Here is a 13,553-nt window from a genome sequence, read left to right as displayed (position 1 = left end):
GCTGGAAGTGCCTAATCAAAGTATGAGGTGGCTATTACTCAACCTATTATTGACTTCCTGCATTCATTCGTGGCCTGAAAGAAGCTACTAAAACTGTCTCTCAATCTGCATTTGTTCTCCCTAACATACAGGGGATTGCAACTTAAGCAGCAAAGTATTTCAGTGCTTCACTTGGTAGTGGTGTTTGAGTCATGGTAGTTAGGAATACAGGAAATTTCCTTACCACAATGGCACTTTGTAGTTCTTAGTTCAAAAGAATCAGAGTATACAAAGAGCTGAATAGCTGTCATTTGAAGAGACAACCATCATGACATGCACTGGCAGAGAAGCACGTAGTCCAATTGTGAACTACATTATTGACACTATCAAATTTACAATTAAAGCTTTTTGCAAATGCTTCACTGCAGATGCTTGGCCTCAAGCTACTGACTGATGACAAAACACATTGATCTAGTCCTTTAAAAGGAACATATCAAGTTATGCATTTTTCCAGTATTTCAATTGAGTTTATTTTTGCAATTGTGTGTTTCAGATCTTACAAAACAAGAACAAGGTCACAGTCACGTTCTAGTTTTATTACAACTGACCTGCAGGCAAGAGTATAGAACTATTACATGAACACTTAAGATTCCATTTATAATGTTTTAAATATACGAAGAAGTCAAACCAGTATACAGGATCAGAAATATCCATGAGCTCTGTAAAATAATGCAATGGTGATGATACTCAGCGAGCTCCATTTTCACAGACAAGTAAGGCATTATCCCTGCACATCAGCTTTGATATTTTTTATACATTTTCTATGGTACAGGAAAGAAAATTAACCAAAGTTCACAATGTACAGTTCTTATTCTATTTTCACAGTTTGTGACCATTATACACCTTTTTTTAAAGATACACTGTAATATATTCCTCACCCTTAATAGATTATAATCTAAGATTAATATAGGAATAAACTGCCAATTTTTACAGGCATTCCACTCAAGAAGTTTGAAGTCCCTTGACATTCACATCAAGTTCACTTCTTCACCAGTAGAATTGAACACATTAATGAACTGCCAAGCAAGGCTGGTGGTGGGTCATAAGGGATTTTTGGTGGGGTGGGCAGATGGGCTTGTGTGTTCAGTCATGAAAGCAGACAAGAACAAAAATTCTGCATAATTTTATAACTTTAGTGACTTACTGGTCTACAATGGACATACTTACTGGATATACTTGTCTGTTACAAAAACTTGCAAGAAACTATCACACCTCCCCCCACCCCAAAAAACCAGCATACTTTCAACAGACACTGTATGAAAAATAGAATCTCACAAAGAATTCTCTTTGTGTAGTCCTGGATCACGTGTAGGTAAAATTAAAACCATCCTGTAGCTATCTCAAGCAACAGAATTCTTCCAGACATTTAGCACATCTGGACCTCTGCAGCTGGGTAGTCACAGCGGTGTTGCATGAAATCGGAAGACACTGCACCTAACATCTTGACTTGGTGATTTGCTCCTCTTACCGTTAAAGAATTTTCCTCAGTAGACAAGTACAACCAATAACTAAACCAAACTAGTGGGCAATTGGTGTTATCACACCACTGGTAAACCTGGAGGACTTCAAGGTTTACAGCAGTCACAGGTATACATTAATTTTTGCATAAATAATTTCTGGTAAAAAATAGCACATTGAACCACAATATGAGCTGTCGGTGGGAAACATTTAAGATCACTGCCAGGTGCTTACTGCATAATCCATATATAGCCTGCTTTTGTCTAAGATCCTAAGACATCAATGTGCACATTTACAGACTGATTAACAAACAGGAAAACATTCGTTGCTTCAACACAAGCTTATTTTTTTCCAGCATGCTTTGCTCTTTGAGCATTCTGCCCAAAGTTACACCATAGTTCACTATTCTTTTCTGTATATTTCAATAGACAATATTAAAACACTTTCTTCAGGTGCCTAGGCTAATTTTCCCAATAGTTACAAAGATATTGTACAGTGAATGACATTTAAGTCATATAAAAGTTCTGTTTTGGGAAATATCTTTTTGCAGCAAATCTTTCCTGTATCAATTCTGCTTTCTTTGCAATTCTCAGTCCACACACTTTTTTGGTGAAAGACATAGTGTTCAGTTATGTCTTTATTTAAAAATCTTTTCAACATTATTAACAGTAAAATACAGATTTTCTTTTCCTCCATGATAGACACTAACTATAAAGCAACAGAATTAAAATCAGCAAATCTATTGCACTTTGTAAAGCAAAATTCCTCAAGGTGTTTGCAACTGCACTGGAGTAACGTTTCCTGTTCGTGTACAAATTCCCTTTTGTTGAAGGCAACGCAGATATTTAGGAGTCTTGAGGGTCCTACTAAAAATATTCTATGCAATGGCGGGAACAGCTAGTCCAAGACTTGGTCTCTCCAGTACGGTATCGAAATGTCTCCAGCTTCAAACTCTTCCCACCAGCAGCTGCATAATATCCCACCAAGATCCAGACTGAAATGAACACACTGGCAGCCTCCATACATCTAGCCCGAAAAGGCAATAACATCCACAAACTCTCTTGACGACTTGGGTACTATGAGAAGGATGCTTTTCGAACGGACATGGGCAGACATGGATAAAATGGAACACCAATTTTTATTGCACAGTCTGTTTGAGCAAGTTAAAAATAGAAACACTGCAATGTGTCATAAAACAAATCTTTACACCTTGATTTCTTCCAGCCAGTTTAAGGCCGTCTTTTCAGCAGCAGAATCAATCGACATACATTGGGGAAACAGGGGTTGGAGGCATTTGATCCAAGATTCTGCAAACGTAACTTGCAACGTCCACCCTGCGCTCTTCATACATCAAGATGAAAGGATGCTTCTGAATAAATGAAAACAATTGCATTTTTCAATTAGGTACATCATAACTCTTCTTAAAAACATACATCACATACATGATTCAATCTTTTAGCAAAAGTCAATTATTAGCATTAGATTAGTGTTATATAATGCAAACATTTCTATCGGTAACCGCAAATCTACTGCATTTTAGAAAGATCGATAGATTCATCATTTAACAAAAAATTCATGCACTGACAATGCTGATAGTGAGCTTGGGATTTCAGCAGCATTGGCCGTGAGCTTTTCCTGGTTATGGTCAGATGAGGAGATTGGCAAAAGTATAACTTTGAACAAGGAACAGAAAAATTTAACATGAAAACATTCTAGCAATCATAGAACAATACAGCACAGATGACCATTTGGTTCATGTCACTTCTTTGAACACTGACAATTTAGTCCATTGTCATGCCTTGTCTCAACAGCCCTACAAATTAGTCACAGAATTTTCACAGCACTGAACAGATCTCCGCAGCTAAGCATATCCATGGTCATCAAGCATCCAATTATTCTAATCTCATTTTCCAGCCACAGACTTGTATGCTATGGTATTTCAAGTGCTCACTTAAATACTAAAATGTCTGATGTTGTCACCTCTACCATCCTTTTAGGCAGCGAGTTCCTGATATTCACCACCCTCAGGGTGATTAACTTCAAATTCCCTCTAAACCACCTGCTCTCTGGTTACTGACCTTCTACAAGTGGGAAAAGTTTCTTTTGAAAAAAAAATTCATGAGATGTGAGTGTCACTGGCCAGGTCAGCATTTGTTGCCCATCTCTAGCTGTCCAGTGGGCAGTAAAGAGTCAACCACATCATGGTGAGTCTGGAGTCACATGTCAGCCAGACTAAATAAGAATGGTAGTTTCATTTCCCATAAGGACATTAGTGAACTAAAATGGGTTTCATGGTCATCATTAGACTCTCAATTTCCAGATTTTTATCAATTTCAAATTCTACCATCCACCCTGGTAGGACTCTAACCTGAGCCCCCCAGTACAATATTTGGGTCACTGGATTAATGGTCTAGTTATAATACCATTAGCCCATTCATTTCTACAAAATATATGTCTACTGTTTCTATGCCCCATTTCTTCCTATAAAATATGTATTCAGTGGCGTTGTGAAAATTACAGAATCTAATTCCACCAATATTAAGCAGCGCGTTCCATTTCAAAAATATTTGCGTTTTTGCCAGTACCTTGAACTGTGCCCTCTGGTTAGCTCCTGATACTGGAAACAGTCTTTCCTTAATTACTTGATCAAAACCATTCACAGTTTGAACACTTGCATCAAATCTTATTTTAACCTTCATTTGGAGAACAACTCATGTGCGAGAGTCTCCAAGTTAAGTTCCTCATCCCTGGTACCATTGTAGCAAACATTCTCTGCACTTCTTCAATGGTCTTGATAATATTCCTAAATTTGCCTAGAATTGGATTTAATATTCCAGTTGAGGCACAACAATGATTTACAGCTTAATTTTTGTACTAAAAGTCAAAGCAAGAATTCTACAAGTAATTTTCAAAAAAATCACAACCTTAATTCCGTCTGCCAAATATGTACAAATAGTCCTCAGTTGTTTCATCTCCCCTAAAGATTCACTATTTAGTTTGTGACATTGTTTCCATCCAAAATTCCTCATTTAACTTTCATGGAGAAAAACGTTAATGTGCTATATGTCTGCCCCTTTCAAAAGTCTCTCTATATTACCTTCTTTACTCTTTACACTTGATTTTTGACCCAGCTACAAGCTTTGCATTTATTGCCTGTAAATCCAGGCCTAATTCAAAAGTACAGATTAAAGCGCGCAGTGGTTTTGAGACTAATTGTGGTGACACCACTGTACACATCCTTTCACACCAAAAGAGATTTACTATTACCAAGCTTCAATTTTAATCTTGCTAGCTAGTCTAGTACATGGAATGCCTTTGAATATCTTGTGAAAGTCCACGTGCACAATGTTCACTGTACTACCAACGTCCTCCAGTACTTCCTTAATTCACTGACTAATGACAAATTCAACCACAACCAGGTTTTTTTCAAGACACCTCAAATTGAGGATGTCCTCGACGTTAGAAATGACAACTATTCAACAAGGCAAGAACAGAGAAAGCTGTAAACTTTCAGCTCAAGCACCAGCTCTGGTTGGTTTGCATACCCAGAACAAACAAAAAAAAATCTGATCACTCTACAAAATGTCAATAGATCACGATATTGCTACTTTATTTGTTTCATATTTTCAAACATTGAATTCTTTAAGTAGAAAGCAAAATTCTCAATGTTTGAAAATATGGTTTTTTTTAAAACAGCACTATGTACTGCAGTGAGGGGGCTGTTGTTACAGAATCAAGGCTTTATCGTATAAGCAAACAAAGATTCAACAAGTCTGTCGGCATATATGCATAGCACAGCGGATCTTTTCCTGCATTTACAACTGATCGGGTAACTGGGAGACAGACTTTACTTTAGAACCAGGATAGCAGAGAAGAATGCCCAAAGTTGTTTGGAGATGATGTTAGGCTTTCAGGAGGTAGCTGGCTTTGCTGTGATGTCACTACTTGACTGGTTCATCTGCAAGCTTTCAGTCCCATGCCAGATATACGCTTTGCTACTGTGGTTAAGATATCAAGAACAAGATTTACCTCAAATGGTAAAAGGTAATTCATATTCTGATCACTCAGCTACTACAAAAAGTGATTTCTAGATTTTCTGTCTAGCAAAATGCTTGAACAAATGTCCAATGGATTACCCTTTGTTGTAAGTTTGTTGCTTTCATTATTCTGGGGAGGTACTCAGGAGCTTTTGTCGATTACGTTAAGAGATCCTGGATTCCTAACATTCCTTTACTTCTTCAACAAATCTGTTGATCACCTGGCCTTTATTTTTTTCTTGAGTCTCAGTGTAAAACATTATTTCATCACACACTTGTGAAGCACTTTGGGAGGTTTTATAACATGACCAGTGGTATGCAAGTTCAAACTATGTCGAGTGTCAAACACATTGTTAGTAACTTCAGAGAATTTTCATTATCATCTCCTTTGATTAATATGGTCGAACAGCATACGTCATTTTAGGAGTGAGCAAGGGAGTATGAAAGTCATACACATGGTTTTTGATGTGAAAAATCTTATGAAAAATCATTGTTACTTTTGTGGTATACAACTCAATTTATGTAATAGCGTTGCAAGCTTTCATAGGGGACTTATGAATATTGACTTTCATGTCCAATGAAATGGAGAACAGAACTAAATTTAGTAGCCAATGCAGATGGTAACATTTTCCAGCAGCCTTAAAACTAAACTGCAAGATCATAAGGCAAAGAAAATCTCTGTGCCACAAACTACAATTTGACAAAGTGGGCGGTCTGTCAACAGAAGGTATTTCATACAAATACTAACTGAGCTGTGCACATCACCATTATGGCCGCTCACTCACTATTTTGAGTGTCATATATTGGTATTAAAAATTAAAAGACAGCAATGCTTATTTGCTATAACCCATTGGCTCCGGCAATAAACAAAATGGAAATTTAGGACTGGAGCAAAAATTGCTATACAAAATAATTTAAACTCACCAGAAGCTCTTTATACTTTGGCCTTTTGGACTCATCCTTTGTAAGGCTAAGAGAGATACAAAATGTTACATACAGTAATATAGCAGTCAGCTGCACAGTATATTCCACGAATGTTAAATCCAAGTTCGGTTACACAGCATGCATTATTGGCCATTAATGGAGATTACTTCGTACTACGTCCTCTCCCAATCACATCCATCTCCACCAAATTCCTTCTGAAGATTTCAATTTTATAATATGCAAATACTGAAGACCCTAAATTGTAGCTTGTTTGTTGACCCTTCAAGACTGACCTGGAGGTACTACTGGCAGATTACTTCATGTGCAAGTTACGGGGTAAAGGCAAGGGAATGGCACGAAATCATAATGCTCATTTAGATATATTAGGAGCAACAGGTCACAAGGAAGACAGTTAGGCCCACTCAAGGGTAAAGGAAGGACGATGTGTGTCGACCCCGGGGAAATGAGTGAGATCCTTAATGAGTACTTTACATTGATATCTGCCAAAGAGCAGGATGTGAGGGACGCTGAGGTTAGGGAAAAGGTGTGAATAATCTCAGGTAGGTCAACACAAAAGGAGTACATGTCTCAAAATAAATTAGTGTAGACAAGTCATCAGGGTCAGACGGGATTAATCCCAGGATACTGTGGGAGGCAAGGTAGGAAATAAATGGGGCCTTACAGATGTCTGTGCATCCTATTTGGCCTTAGGCAAGGTTCCAGAGGGCTGGAGACTACTAATGCTGTTTCGTTAAGGAGGGAAACCGATAAACCAGGTAATTACAGCCCAGATACTAGTGGCGAGGGAGCTTTTAAAGAAGATACTGAGATACAGGACGTATTCACATTTGGAAGCAAATGGACTTTTAGTGATAGGCAGCATGGGTTTGAGAGCAGAAGTCACAGCTCATCAACTTGACTGAGGTTTTTGAGGAGGTGACAAAATGATTGATGAATGAAGGACAGTGGATGTTGTCCACAGAGTCACAGAAACAGCATGGAAACTGACTCTTCAGTCCGACTCGTCCATGCTGACCATATATCCTAAGTCAATCTAGTCCTACTGGCCAGCATTTGGCCTATGCCCCTCTAAACCCTTCCTATTCATGTACCCATCCAGATGCCTTTTAAAATGTCATAATTGTATCAGCCTCTACCACTTCCTCTGGCAGTTCATTCCGTATATACATCACCTTCTACATGGAAAAAGTTACTCCTTAGGTCCAGTGTATACATTTTGCCTCTCACCTTAAACCTAGGCCCTCTAGTTTTGGACTCCCCTATCCTGGGGAAAAGGCCTTGATGATTCACCCTATCCACAAGGCATTTAATAAAGTACCTCATGGCAGGCTGGTACACAAGGTAGAGTCTCATGGGATCAGGGTGAGCTGGCTAGATGGGTATAAAATTAACTTCATCATAGAAGACAAAGTAGCAGTGGAAAAGTGCATTTCAGAATGGAGATCAGTAACTAGTGGTGATCCATAGGAATCAGTGCTGGGACCTTTGTTGATTTTTTTTCTAAAAAATGACCTGGGAGGAAAATGGTAGTGATCTTGAAAGGTCAACTAGAAGAGGACACAGGTTTAAAGCAATTGGGGAAGGGAGGGCAGAAGTGCAGGGGAAACTTTTCACTTGGTGGATGTTGGGTGCCTGGAATGAACCGTCAGTGGGGGTGTTAGAAACACTACCAACATTTAGGGCATATCTTGACAGACATATGAATGGGAGGTGAACAGAAGGTTAGAAACCGTGCATGGGTTGTAAGTAGCAGGTCTAAATAAAAATTCAGAATTAGTGCAGGCTTGGTGAACCAAAAGGGGTCTGTTCCTCTGCTATATTGTATAAATGGTACTGCAGCAATTCTATGGTCCTGTAACAAAATCTTGGCAGCACCTTGAAAACGTGACCATCATCATCTCGAAGGATGCAAGTGACCAGTGTATGGGAGGTCTATCACTAAGTCACCCACCATCCCATTTTGTCTTTTGTTCCTTCCTTCATTATCAGAACCTTGGAACTTCCTTCCTAACAGCATTGTTCAGAAGCACATGACTGGAGTGCTCAAGAAGCAACCTCACCACCATGCAAACCAGCTTTCCATTCATTGTCTCCACCTATACGTCCCGCTGCTTTGACAAAACAACCAACACAAAGACCCTCCCATCCAAGTTACGCCCTCTTCTATACTATGTCAGCCCTCTCAGCCAGCTTTGGGTGCTCGAAACCAGAGCTGCTATCACTCCCTCACCCACCACTAAGAGCTGACCAGCTGCATTGCTCGTTGACTGGTACTATTTTCACGAGTATTGCTTTCACTCCTGGCCTGTCCTGGTGGTCTATGCCGCTGCTCTGGGCCTTCATCTACATTACTGGATTCTCAGTCCCTGACTTCTTCCGACACGCACAACTACAGCTTCAGCAATAGATAATGTAGTGTGGAGCTGGAGGAACACAGCAGGCCAGGCAGCAGAGGAGCTGACCTTTTCTGAAGACGGGTCCAGACCAAAACATCAGCTTTCCTGCTCCTCTGGTGCTGCCTGGCCTGTGTTCCTCCAGCTCCACGGTGTTATTGCTGACTCCAGCATCAACAGTTCTTACTATCTCTGAGTGAGTTACAGCTTCAGTAAGACCTTATGCACACATCCAACTGGTGTAACGTAACTATGTTCTGTTCATAATCACATCAACTGTGCATGCACAAATTGATTGTTAAGGACCTGTACTGCCAAAGTGTCACGGGTGCATGCACAGACTGCAATTCAGATGCTAATTATTCCATTCCATTATTGCTAAATGGCTTCCAAACCATAGCTCAAACCTTGTGAGACCTCTAGGTGGCAACAAAGATCTAATACAGGTTCATTCTTCAGAGTTTAACAGCAACAGGGCTAGTTTAAGTGCAATAAACAGCTAAACTGGAATACTTAAAAATTAAGGCTGCACTGAACACCCACAAATAGCCTGCAATAAGATGTCTTAAAATGGTCATTTAAAAAAAAATCGAATATTTTTCATAGCAAAGCTAACGAGTAATTCACAACTGACCTGTAGCCTTCCTAGTTCTGAAACTCTGTACAACAGATTTTGTCTTGCTCAGTGTTTAATTTTAAGAACACAGAAATAGGTGCAGAAGTAGATCCAATTCTGCCACTAAAAAAGATCATAGCTGATCTGGAGTCTTATACCTCTCCCCTCAAACTCTTGTAGATCAAAAGTCTTTAAGTGATCCAAGTGCCTCAGGATTCAGGCAACAAACTTGCAGACGTGTCTTTAAAAAAAACCTTGAAAGTGCGTAGTGAGTTGAAATTCTTAATTTAAATTTTGCATTTGCACTATACTTAAGAGCATCACAGGAAGGTCTTGTCATGGATGATCAGACAGTAAATGTTACCAAAAACATTATTTCCAGTAATTCCAGATTTTATAAAATTGAAGTTCAAGTTATGTCACAAGCTAAGAGAGCAGTCTTCTCATTTCACAATCTCAGACAAATAAAAATGGTTTACGTTCCCACATAGTGAAATAGTGAGTTCTTCATAAACAAAATTCTTGGATATGGAATACCGGTAATTTGAACATTAAAATAAGTTGGGACCAGAAGATTGAGGGGATAAGAAAAGAAAAAGGAGGAAAAATTAATTTGAGTTTTATTTGTACAGAACTCAGATTGGAGTATAACCTTAATGTCTAATCAACTTTATTCCACTTGAGTATTTAGTTCAATTTAAGCAGGTGGGTTAAATGGCTAGGCTGGTACAGGATGAAGTAACTATTGAAATGCACGTAGAAAAGTCTGAAAAAGTATATTCTACATCCTGCCAACCTCATACAGAAGACTCCAGAATGGGAAAAGCTCCTTCCTAGACGTCAAAATTTTTAGTGCTTTCAAAAGTCAAAGTAAATACTGTTATCCATAAGGTGCGAACAATGAAGCAGTCTTGATAGGAAACTGATGACAGCCAAGTACAAGCATTAGTGGCCTGAATCCTGGAGCTGCTGGATGGATGGTGCTGAAAAGACTTAGCTACACAACATCTGCTGTAACTAACAAACATTGGAGAATATTCTTGGTCATCTGTTTGATAAATTTGCAAGAACAAACCTAGGAAAAAGTATTTAAAATACTCAAATGAGAAAGCACATAGGTGAATGAAACCTTTTATTTGCAACTAACTAATCAACTTCACTCTTACCACAAGTTAACAAAGTTGATGAAGCTGGGAGAAAATGCTCTCTCTTCAGAGTTGCAAAGCTGTGGGGGATCTCCTTTTACTACCTGGGTTAGTTGATCAAATACACTGTTCCATTTTGGATACGGGAATCGTCCAGTGGCGAGTTCATACTAGAGAACAATTAAAAAAAACTTAAGTTACTGCAGACTTTGTTTTCAGTGCACTGATTCAACTCAACATTTTGAAAGGCCAACAGACATGTTACTTACTAACGTGATCCCCAAACTCCAAACATCTGATCGGACATCGTAGCCTTGTCTTGAAGCACTCGGATCTATTCTTTCAGGCTTTTTTTTTAGAAAGGGGCGGGGGTAGAGCAGGGAGAAAAGGAGAAAAAAGGAGGGGGGAAATTTATTGATGTCAACTGTTCAAATTACTTTCTCCAGTTAGCTACAATGACACATTTTTTAAAAAATCGGGAAATGATACAAATACAAAACAAAATTAATGCACACTTCCCTGAAACTAGATAAAGAGCTTGAATGTGTTAGTTTTGGAAGAAACCAGACAATACATCTTATCCAGTCTCTAAGATTCTTCACAATAAAACAGCACATAGTTTAATTCAAAGTGCATACAATTGCTGAGGGATGACTTCCCCCTGGGTTTTGATTCCCCAACCAGAGGAGAGCACCATGCCTCCAATCATCTAGGCCATTAGGGGAATGACTAAAATCAAAAATTCTGCAGATTTACACAAACCTGATGCTTGCTGGCATAGGAAACCGAGCGAATTGTGCAAAAGTATATCAGCGTTTGCGATACATTATAATAAGCATGTTTATCTCTTATAGCTTAAGAATTATTTAGCTCTTTGGTTCATAGATATTACAATGTTGCATATGTAGCCTTGACAACTTGAACAGTGAATTTATAAAGTGCTACAGTTTTGCAACATCAGAATCACAGATGTATCACCAAAAACAGACTGCACAAACTCAAGTACGTTTGACTATTGTGGGAGACTGGAACACATTTCCATATTTGACACAAAGTGACAGAATTAATGAAGAAACATCCTCTCTGAACCCAAACATGAACAGCGCACTCCCTACAGGAAATGTTTGAATTCCTTCATCCTCAGACCAGGCTCTCTTCTGACATCTGTAAATGCTTCTAATTTGTACCTGTGTTGTGGGCCTCAGCCAACTAATTTCTTTTAAAGATCCTTTCAGGTAGCAGATGTGTCTTCCCAATAATCTGAAACACAAATGTACCTAGAACTTGCAATATCAAATTAATAAGCTAACTCACACTCTTAAACAATCAAGCAGAACCTATTCCTTCAGAGCCACGTATTAACTTTTAGGCTGTTTAAGTTAATTAAACCATGAGAATGACATTCTGATAACTGCAGTGCTATTCAAAACATGATCATAGTTTCAAAAATGTTTGCATTCCTCTCCCTACCCTCAACTTCAGATACTGGTTAGGCCTCAATTTGTAACATACCAATTAACCAGGCAGACACCACTTTAAACTATGTTCAGAATACGTATGAATTTTATAAATCAAAATATTCTCCACTGCCATGGATAAATGCTGAATAAGTAATATCCCAAAATATGAATGATGCCTTACTCTCTTCTTCTCTGATACTAACAAACCTTCTGCATTCTTCTAGCTTTTTAACAAACTAACTTTAATACTTCTGAAGGAAACATTACAATTGCATTTAAAGCGTGCTGATACTTTTAAAGGAAAATTTCAATAAATAACATATACATTGAGTTACTATCGTAATCATACATACTAAACCACAATCACCTACTCATCTTTTTCTCTCTGAACAACTGATAGTCTGAATATGCCAGTTTTGAAAGCTAGTAAATAAAAATAATATATGTTAAATAGTGCAACTTTCATGTATAAACAGAAGCCCCACTCCCACCAAGGATTTCTGATTTGTTTAAAATTCTAATTAGTGCTCCGTCTTCATTACTTACATCTAGCCAAACTCTCTTCATCAATCTGGACTTACAAGCCACTACTAAACATTTAAATAATTTATTTCAAAACAGCGATTTCTAGGACGAGACCTTAAGACTGATACTTTTCCTTATCAAAAATTTTTAACAGCTTAGATTTTTAAAAACATTTTCTTTTAGTTTTCATGTCATCGTTACAAAGTTTGACAAACTGACTGTCTAATTAGGTGTTGCTCCTCTAGACTGTGTAAGAAACGCTTGAAAATTAAAATAAACAAAAGGGAATTGTGAAGGAATATTTACTCAGTCCATACATTACTTTGAAACAGTTAAGAGAATTGTAAGCCAATCCAACTTTGCACTACAGTTTTTCAAATTGTTTTCCATTTGGTAAAAACCCTACATAATGTGTTCTTTGCTGGCCTTAGGGATTGGGGCGGGGTAGTTGATGGGAATGGAGAGAAGTGAAGGAGACAACGAGAACGTTAACTTCAGTGTTTCTGGGGCTGCAAGAAAAGGAAAGGTCCCCACCTCCACCCTTTGACAGTGTCCCTGCCCCTGCCCTGCTCACTTAAGGACTGCACGCACAGCTGGTGGCACATTCATGCAGATGAACAAGAAAACCCTGGTGCATCTGTTTATTGATCCTGTCACAAAGGTCCCTGGTTCAAAAGAAAATCAATGCCCAATTGAGGCACATGGCTACAAAGAACAGTCTCCCTACTCTTGTTGCTGAACCCCTTTATCCCCACATTCTCTTCCGACAAGGGTCTCACATCCCATCAATCACCTCCGGTCAAGGATCCTGCAAACATCCTAGACCTCAGGTGGGTGTTTTCCTGGCAGCAGCCACATGACCATATTATTCAACAGAGCTGCCAGCCTCTGATTGGGTGGCAGGCCTCATTAGTAGGACCTCTGCTCTTTGGGTC

The 13,553-nt window shown here is 38.7% G+C and overlaps 1 protein-coding gene across 4 annotated transcripts in view; it reads right to left on the bottom strand.

Annotated features, from left to right (window-relative positions):
- Positions 1 to 484: 484 nt before the first annotated feature.
- map2k4a (mitogen-activated protein kinase kinase 4a) overlaps positions 485 to 13,553 on the bottom strand; it is a 135,308-nt gene continuing 122,239 nt past the window's right edge. For all 4 annotated transcript variants that reach the window (XM_048554942.2, XM_048554943.2, XM_048554944.2 and 1 more), the window contains 4 exons: positions 10,903 to 10,980; positions 10,655 to 10,803; positions 6,459 to 6,504; positions 485 to 2,866 (listed from right to left, as the gene is read on the bottom strand). In XM_048554942.2, the coding sequence (XP_048410899.1) occupies positions 2,753 to 2,866; positions 6,459 to 6,504; positions 10,655 to 10,803; positions 10,903 to 10,980 (387 nt within the window). In that variant the 3' untranslated portion in view covers positions 485 to 2,752. The remainder of the gene's footprint in view (positions 2,867 to 6,458; positions 6,505 to 10,654; positions 10,804 to 10,902; positions 10,981 to 13,553) is intronic.

The sequence above is a fragment of the Stegostoma tigrinum genome, chromosome 22 (assembly GCF_030684315.1).
Source record: "Stegostoma tigrinum isolate sSteTig4 chromosome 22, sSteTig4.hap1, whole genome shotgun sequence".
Classification (NCBI taxonomy): Eukaryota; Metazoa; Chordata; class Chondrichthyes; order Orectolobiformes; family Stegostomatidae; genus Stegostoma; species Stegostoma tigrinum.
This window is presented reverse-complemented; position numbering and strand designations above follow the sequence as displayed.